Raw genomic sequence first — 8,977 nt, forward strand, 5'->3', positions numbered from 1 at the left:
TGAGAGTGTCTTAAGAAGTAGGCTCCAGGCATTCCCCCAAGCTCAGTAAATCCCAACTCTTAAATGTAACCAGTGCAACTACATGTATTTAATATATTCCACATTAAAAACATTCACACCTAGTTCAACCTTAAGGGATATTGGGTTCACAGACCAAATATCCCTCATACTTCTATTCTCTCTTATTACTATCCTGGAAAAACATGAGTTTTCCCATTATTCTGCAAGTTTCTGGACTTAAAATGGGTATCTGCCAAGATTTATTAGTTAAAGGGAAAGCAAGATCAGATGCATTTTCCTCAATCTCCATTTAAAATTGTCTTTATTTCAGTCATTTTAAGCAGAAACCTCTCACAGCAGTTGGGATAAGCAGGCTGTTATACCATTACACTGTTACATTCAATTGCAGAGATACATCTCACTTCATACAAATATAAGCAAAAGGTGTTTGTGGTGAGGTTTTTCAAGGAACATTTCTTAAACGTCTCAGTGTGCCAAGTACATCGATCTGCACTTTTTGCATCAGGAGGCCAACTAGGACCACAGTATATCTCGCCTGTGGATCACAGGGGGAATTAAACCATTGTGTTGTCACAAACCTTACCTGACAGAAAAGCACATTCAATTTGCTTGAGGAATCCAACTGTTCACCTATATTCAGTATTGTCATGGGTGGGGGTCCTTAACTGCACAAAGGTACAGAGCACTACTTCTTGGATTACTTAAAGTTAAAACTTAACTGAGCACTACCCTCCTATCTTCACTCTTAAAATATCTGAGGCACAAGTATGTGTGTGTACTTGTTTTATTCATAATTTGTCTTGGGATACCAAACGTATTTCTAGCTCAGGTCATTCAACAAAATTGTTGACCTCATTTCGAAACATCCAGTGATCCATTTTTCATTCATTAAAAGGAACATAAAAACAAACATGCACACAATTGTACAGTTTTCATAAATGTCTATTTCATTATTTGTGGGTAGCGCATTAAACAGTTAAATACATTTAAATAATGTTTAAGTGACTGCACTAATGCAGAATTTTAACTAGATGGGTAACCAATTTAACTAGAAACCAGCTAACAAGTAACTGTCTAAATACTTCAAATACAGCTCTTGTTCTAGGTCATCCTTCCTGGAAAAAAAAGCCTGCTGGTCACATTGGAAATACATTTTAAGGCCAAATTCTTCTGATATCCCTTCTCTGCAGCAGTTTCTTCACCTTTTCAAGCCTCCAATTCCAGGCCAAGACCAAGTTTATGGCCACCAGCATTGATGCTCTTTCCATCTATCAGGGCGGACAGTGTAAGCTTCACACCTGTAAGATTTTTAAGCAGCATGTTTACAACACACACAGTAGCTTTCATGCAACTCAGCCTCTGTCATTACAAGTCCCTCTCTTTCTATACAATTACTTTCCTCTAAAGATTTTTAGAGGAGAATGCATTTACCCATGCAATCTGCTGAAAGTCAGTCACGTGAAGAAAGAAAGCTGTATGATTTTTGTAAACAGTTATGAAGTGAATACAAGTCTCTAATTGCAAAATACACAAGAGTTCTCCTCTACTACATTAAGACATGCAAAGGAGGAGGAACACTGTGCATACACAGACACTCCTACCTATAAAGGGATAGAATGAAATTAGGATTTTTACTGGTTTTCAAATAAGGAACTAACCAATGGTAATATAGCCTTAACAGGTGCTTTCATATTTAAGCAGAACAAGTTAAGTTCTGGAGGGTTTTTTTACTAAATATGAAAAGCAGGAAGTGTGGGGTTTTGACAATCATAATTTGAAGACCTGCTATCATTCAACATGGTATAACTGGACAAAGCAATGCTTTGCCTAGCCAAAAGCTAAGCTGTCAAACATAATACAGTCCACTCCTGCACAGATCAGTGAAGAATATAATGCATTAATACCATTAGATAGAGTTTGTCTTGTTTAGATAAAGGTTTGATGTACGACTGACGCTACTGTAAAACATCTACTTAGCCTTCAAAGAAAAAATTATTCTGAAGGAAAATAGTTGCACATAAATGTAGATATCTCAATTATTTTCTTTAGGATGCATAGAAGATATATATAACATAATTCACATGATAGCTCTTACCTGGCCTCAGGGTCTGGGTGTAACCCACTCCAACTAGACTAGAATTGTTCACTTTTGCCTAAAAAAAAAAACCAAACAATTGAAATGTTCTAACTGATTAGTTATTTGTTACCATTCAGAACCACAGCAACACTGCCGTTACCACTTAAACCAAATTTTACTGTTCTTTCAGTACCCCTGTGCTTCCTGAATTCTCTCCTTCCAGCTATGCCCTCGTCCCTCAACTTACAGCAGAAGCAATAACATATTTAAGAGCAGAGGGAATGTAAGGGCAGGGAGAACTGTTACTGGAATGTGGTTTTGCAGGTGAACTTCACCACTTCCCCCTTTGCAGAAGGCAGAGCCATCTACCACCAGTGTCCCAAAAAATGCCACATCAGAAGAATCCTACATGTTCATATTAGTATTAGTATCATATTAGAAGAATTAGTATCTTGCAAGTCCAATCAGTCATGCAGCAAACATTTCATATTATCATCGTAAACAATTTGTACAAAATTATTTATGTCACTTTGCATCACTTCATCAACAGGATGATTCTAACTTTGTAACATACAGGAAACTTTTCTGCTGATCAACTTTTAACCAGTATTGCCAGAGTTCTTACCATGAGAATGTGACAGAGCTCTCCAAAAACTGGCGTAAAAAATTTTCTGTAAACTTACAGAACCAGACATGAAGGTTTTTTGACAATTGTGTTTTTCTTTTAATAAATACAGTAGGATCTCTAACATAAGCATATTTGACAGCCAGATTCTATGAGACTTTGCTGTAAGCAACATTACAGAATTTAAATACTGCTGGTTTCATTATAATTGCCTGGACTGTAACAGTAATTCCTACAAGGCCTCCCAGTCTATTTTGTACTAATAACACATGGACTCACAGAAACTGGAAATACACTATACTTTGCACAACCCTTCAGGTTACAGCCATACTTACTGAGATAGAAGCAGTGGAATCCAACTTGTATTTAGCTGCAATGCCAAAGCGAGTGCTGTTGCTACCTGCTGTCCAAGCCAGGTTTACAGCAGTTTCAAGAGAGTCACTCACTTTTTGGTAAATTGACCCACCAAATTCGGAACCATCATTGCTGCACAAATTAAGAGAAAAATTAGTTTCCTATTTGCATAATCCCCTCCTTTTGTTCCCCCTTTTATTTTAATACTTCAGATTTTTATTCAAATAAGAATTTCAAAACTTTGAGTTGCTTCCCATTTTTTGACAAGAGAGGGGAGATGAACAAAGGCTTCAGGGCAAAATTAAACTGCAGTAATTCATGGAAATAAAAAGGTATTTCAGAGTGCTACAGCTAATTCTCATGTTAATTGTCAAACAAAGTCCTTGAACAAAATTCCAGATCACATCCTTACAAAACTGACAGATACGTTAATGGTTACAAAATGGGCATTCTGAATTATATGATTATTGAGTATGTGAAACTCCTGAAGAACTGGATGACCTTTCAAAAATCTGTCACAATGTTTTACATCAGTAAATTGAAATAGAATTCTTCCAGTCCAGACTATAAAATATTTTGTTGTTTTCTCCTATATTCTTCAATTTCCATGAATTCAGATAGAATCCCCTTGCTTCCCTTCAAAAGCAGAAACTTTTAACTACCTAAATGCACTAGAACTCCACCAATTTTATTAATTTGGATTGAAAACACCATGTTTTTCAGTACGTTTTGATCAGATTGCTCTGAAGATCTAAAGGCAGAAGTCTGAAGAAAGTTCATAAACAAGATGCCTTACACTTGTTTAGTTATACTGTTTCATGCACTCTTCATCCCTGACAGGCAAGAAGATGAACCTCCACAAAAAGTCCAAAAGCAAAGATCTAGTCTTGCTCTAGAAACTACTACAGCATTAGTGCAACACTAACTACTACCTCTAACAAATCTACTGCCCTTAAATTACAATCTGATACAATTCAATATAATGGGATAGCCAGAAAAAGCATTATGATCAGTTCTACATAACTGAAGTACTCCACTTCCAATTTGCATGTACTTCAGTATTTGGTAAGCTGCATCACGCGTTATGCTGCAAGTGCTAACCAGTCACAGGTGTTGACTGTTTTGAAAAAGAGAGATACAAAGTATCATTTACATTTATTTAGAGTTTCCTATTGAAAAACACACTCCATTAATAGCCTTGTAAGCACCTCTTGATATTTCAAGCATTTGTATTTTAACTAGAAGGAAAGGTAAAGAAAGCCTGCTTCTGGAAAGCCGGAGAAGTTTTCAGTACTTACACATTAGTGTGCAGTTGGAAGTCTCCAGTCTTGTAACCCACAGAGAAATTATTTCTTGTCAATTTTGATTTGGCACTATCAAAAGTCATCTGATAACCAGCAAGCCAGCCTTCAAAACCAAAGACAGCTGAACCATGGATTGCAGGTCCGGCAAAATCGAAGTCAACATCGCAACCTAGGTTTACGCATTCACGTTTATAAGCTGACTTAATTTTACCACTTTTCTTTCTGAAACAGAGAAAGAGTTATCTTAAGAAAAGCATACATGATCCTCCTCAATGATCTGCCCAATTCAAGTCCTATGACTCTACACAACGTATCTAAATGCCTTGCACATGCATCCCATCCCCTGGACCAGGCAAAAGTACAGCCAGCCCATCCAGAGCACACCGAACTACTGCAAACAGGCACTTTCTGATTAATGTAGCAGCAGTTGCATGTCTCCTGCAATCTTCCAGGTATTTCTATCCCATAAAATAAGTAAAGTTGTGAAATGTGCAATACTAACCCCATAGTGACGTGGTGGTAAAGAGCCTTTAGCATTGGGACTTGCTAAGCTGGATCAATAGCAAACCATACAAACAGCTCTGTCAATACCATAGACCAGATCAACAGACCATGGGTGTTGCTACTCCCTAAGGTAAAAACATTAACCGTTCTTACCCTGTATTTGGTGAGAAAGTTGTATCAAATGTCAACTTCAAGCCTTTGGCAATCTAATTGAAGGGTGGAGAAGATAAGATAAAGCTATAAATTCAGTTCTTACACAGAGGTAAAGCAAATAAATATTCTCCTAATCTATTACCTGATCTTCAATTGCAATTTCTGTTCCCAGAGTGTTATCTGTGTTCCATTTTTCTGTGAAAGTCAGACCATACTCAGCCCACTTGTATTTGGTCTCCAAGCTCCCATTCACTTTTCCAGTGTCTGTGTTCGATGAACCAGATGTTGTGAATTCCTAAAATGCACAGAAGATACATGTCATCCTGAAAGCATTACAGAGAGTGTTTCCTTCAGCAAGCACTAAGACCTTGTTACAATATGGAAAAAATTTAAAATCAGTAGACAACTTGCAGGGGGAGAAGGGAGAATAGCATAGCCAAGAACTAATGACTCATGCCCACATGGAGCCTCCCCCCAGTCCCCATCTCAACTGCAGTGTTCCTGCCACCCCTACAAAATGTACAGGGTGGCAACCTAACTCCAAAGCAAGACAGTAGCCACCATAAGGATCCTCCTCTAAAGCAGAAACAAGTTCTTGAAATGTAAGGCTCAGTTTAATACTCCCAATGAAAAGTTAAAAATCAAACGAAGAGCCAAGAACACTCTAAGGCACATAATGCAACTCCAGTAAAATTCTTTAAGGATCACATATGTATTTTCATTATTCTTGTCAACCATCCCTGAAGATAAATAATGTGCAACCGTAAAATGTCATAGAATGGCATCACTTTTCAAATTAGGGATGGGGTGGGTGCTTTGGTTTTTTGTTTGGTTTGGGTTTTTAATTGTTTCTTAAAGAGAATTCTTAGTCTACCCAATGTGTTAGCCTTTCACACCAGCCATAGGCAGACATGTTTTACTGACACCTGTAAAATTCCTAATCCCCTGGCACTTTGGTTCCATGACACAGAAATAACATTCATGTTTGAAGTGGGAGAGCTAAGCAAACAGTCTGGGTTTATAGTATGGTATGATCTTACCTGGAACTCTTGAAAGTACTTAGAAGTCAACAGTATCACTCACATTTCTTTATTAAAAGAAGTAATCACTGATGTCTCTCTCTATTTGCATTCTCGCAAAGAACAGAATGAATAGTTTCTGTGTACCACTATTCAAAAACTGAAGGCAATTAGAAGTGGAAGCCATGTTTGCAAATACATGTTAAAGAGCTCTTTCCAGTGGAAGAGCTCTTTCCAGTGAAGAGCTCTTTCCCAGTACTATTTCCCTTATGACTGAAGAAGTTCATTATTTCAACTTCTTAAAACATTTAATTAAACATTTTGATCTCTGTCTTCCTCCATGCACAACATTCTTTTCAAACAGACTTCTCACACTTACCTTCCCCAGAGGGAAACACAGATTTGAAATCACAAGTCCTTAAGCACTCTTACAGCAAAAGCCCAGACAGCACAAAATGAACGTGGTTGAGACTGTTCTTTAATGGTGGCTGAATAAATTTAACCACGTCCAAGACATGTGCTTGTATTATGTTAGTGACCCACTACACCATACACAGTTGCATAATTCTAGTAGGTCTATTTCTTGGCAAGGGATGGGCACTACACAAATACCTTCAGCTTTAATCTCTTGCTTTGTGCTATTCCTACTGCAAAGGGTCTATGTGACTGTAACCATTGCGGCAACAGCTTCAGGAGAAGCAAAGTATTATATTATCTCTTACCTCTGCCTTAAAACATCTGTAGTACATATATGCCAGCAGTTTCTCCTCCTGGGAAGGACGGCTTATAACTAATACAGGATTCACATTAGGGCTTGGATTTTTCAGAGAATTTTACCAGCATAACTGGTAGTCCTCCAGAGAAACAAGCTAAGGTAAGAACAACTACCTCTGTAATAGGGCTCTTGCAAACTGTTTTTCAGTTGGGATACAGACTTCTAGAAAAAAACAGAGCATATAACCCACGAACCTTGTTTCTAAGAGCAAGGTACACTGCTCAGGCTCCAGTTATGGGGAGGAAAAAAAATAAATCTACCTTTGTATCTTGCAAAGTCTGCTCTAGAAATAGATAAAAGTTACAGGGGGCACTGCTTGCATGACCAAGATATCTTGCATGGAACACTACTGCAACGCTTTAATACCTAGAGGAGCCAAAGATTCAACATACTTATTCAATGCCAACTACTTCATACCAAAATCAAGATCACAGAAATTTCCACCAAACAGTATCACAAGATACTTCAGAAATAAAATCTGTATACTATAATTGGTATATTAAAATACTTTATTTGTTCACCTTCACACTTAAGACCAGGGACAATTAACAAACCCTTTTATTATGCAAAGATTACTGAACAAGACAATATTCCTGATACATTCAGATCTTTAGGGGCTTCTGAAATTCTCTTACACCAGAAATTTGTCATTCATATAACCTATAAAATACTTAACAGCATCTGAAAAGTGCTCTTTTTAACTAAGTATCAGAACATAGCTAGAAAAAAATATAATTAATTAAATTTACTTAAACTCACCACTCCACTTGCAGATTTTGTTTTCACATCCAGTTTCACCAACCCAAAACCTTAACAAAGAGAAGTCAAAGTCAGACAATTAGGCCTTAACTAAGGCCCTGCACATTTTTCAATATGCTGGTCTTTCAGGCAGTCTCAGCAGTGTCCCACATATATACACATATATAAACAGCTACAGAGTGACTTCAGCAACATTAAACTTTTAGATGCCTCAGCAGGTAAAGGAGGCCTCTCCAAAACAAGGCAGGGAAGTGCCTCTCAGTTCTACATTAGTACATTTAACTACCAAATGATGCTTCCAAGAGGAAATACATTATTTTCTGTTCCTGGAATGGAATAGTTTTTATAGTCAATGCCTTTTAAAGAGCTATCCCAACGCATAACATGCCTCTTTTAGCACCAAGACAAAATATCTCAAAGTAAAAAACTGTAAAGCAAAGTCACTGGGAAATACACAACCACTGGAACTGTAATAATATAAGTAGGTTTTATGGGAGTGTCAGTTCACATTGTTATCCAGAGAGGTGAGCAACAGTCTTGGTGAAAAAAAGCCCACACTTTTCCAAAGACCAGAAAGAAACAGCACTGTGACAAAGAATGATTTAACTATGCAGCTGTCTGGTATTAATACATTTTAAGATGTGGAAGGATTCTTTTTTCCAATAGCCATTCCTCTTTCTAGTCCAAAAAAGGCTACAACACTACACTGGTATATAACCCTTTCTATATCAACAAATGTTGTGGCACAGACAGACCAGTAAACAAAGTGTGCTCCTAAGTTAAACTACACTTGCTGCTTACATTCTTTCATACTTGCACACCTCTGACATTTATGTGGCTTGAGCAGTAAGATTTAATAACCTTCACATCAAAACAGCCCACAAAAAGCCTTCAATGATCTGTTAGTTGGCAGTAAAGATATCAACACAGCACACCTTCCTCCTCCCCAAAAACACTGGTATTTGATCATTTGATTTTCCATACAGACTTAAAAAGGCAATTCATTGTTGCACCTCAAACACCACTTATAAAAGGTACTATTCTTACCATATCCTTTATTGAAGATATCTCTGGCAGGTTTGCCAAGGTCTACATATGATGGAGGAATCGCCATTGGAGCTGAAAGGTAAGGGGCTAATTAATAATGAACCTTTTACCACTGCACACATGAAAAAATGCTACCCCAATTCTTTCAAGATAGTCTTTAAGACTGATTAATCTACATAAAGGCAATTAATAGATAAAATTGATATAATTATACACCTATAATTAATAGATACAATACTACAGCATTCCGTGAAACACCTAGATTTTCAATGAAAGTCACTGAACACAGGATGTTTTCTTGGCTTAGGCAGAGAAGAGGCATTGCAGAGAAAAGGCATT

The 8,977-nt window shown here is 37.3% G+C and overlaps 1 protein-coding gene across 1 annotated transcript; it reads right to left on the bottom strand.

The window, feature by feature from the left end:
• Positions 1-305: 305 nt before the first annotated feature.
• On the bottom strand, positions 306-8,751 carry VDAC2 (voltage dependent anion channel 2). The gene is made up of 8 exons (XM_042018610.1): positions 8,639-8,751; positions 7,592-7,641; positions 5,181-5,333; positions 5,039-5,091; positions 4,376-4,603; positions 3,059-3,209; positions 2,117-2,174; positions 306-1,319 (listed from the first exon to the last, which is right to left on the bottom strand). The coding sequence occupies exons 1-8, from the start codon at positions 8,703-8,705 to the stop codon at positions 1,228-1,230; spliced, it is 852 nt and encodes a 283-aa protein (XP_041874544.1). The 5' UTR covers positions 8,706-8,751; the 3' UTR covers positions 306-1,227.
• Positions 8,752-8,977: the final 226 nt, after the last annotated feature.

Source organism: Corvus kubaryi, unplaced genomic scaffold (assembly GCF_017639235.1).
Source record: "Corvus kubaryi isolate FWS band 111438036 unplaced genomic scaffold, C.kubaryi_AGA036_p1.0 138, whole genome shotgun sequence".
In the NCBI taxonomy this organism is placed as follows: Eukaryota; Metazoa; Chordata; class Aves; order Passeriformes; family Corvidae; genus Corvus; species Corvus kubaryi.

Bases quoted from the DNA above. Each gene is read 5' to 3' on its own strand.
- VDAC2 (XM_042018610.1), bottom strand. From the start codon at position 8,705: ATGGCGATTCCTCCATCATATGTAGACCTTGGCAAACCTGCCAGAGAT. The intron at 5,334-7,591 runs GTGAGTTTAAGT...TGTGCATTTTAG, and splicing joins CAAAATCTGCAAGTGGAGTG to GAATTCACAACATCTGGTTC. The intron at 2,175-3,058 runs GTAAGTATGGCT...TTTTTTTTTTAG, and splicing joins ATTCCACTGCTTCTATCTCA to GCAAAAGTGAACAATTCTAG.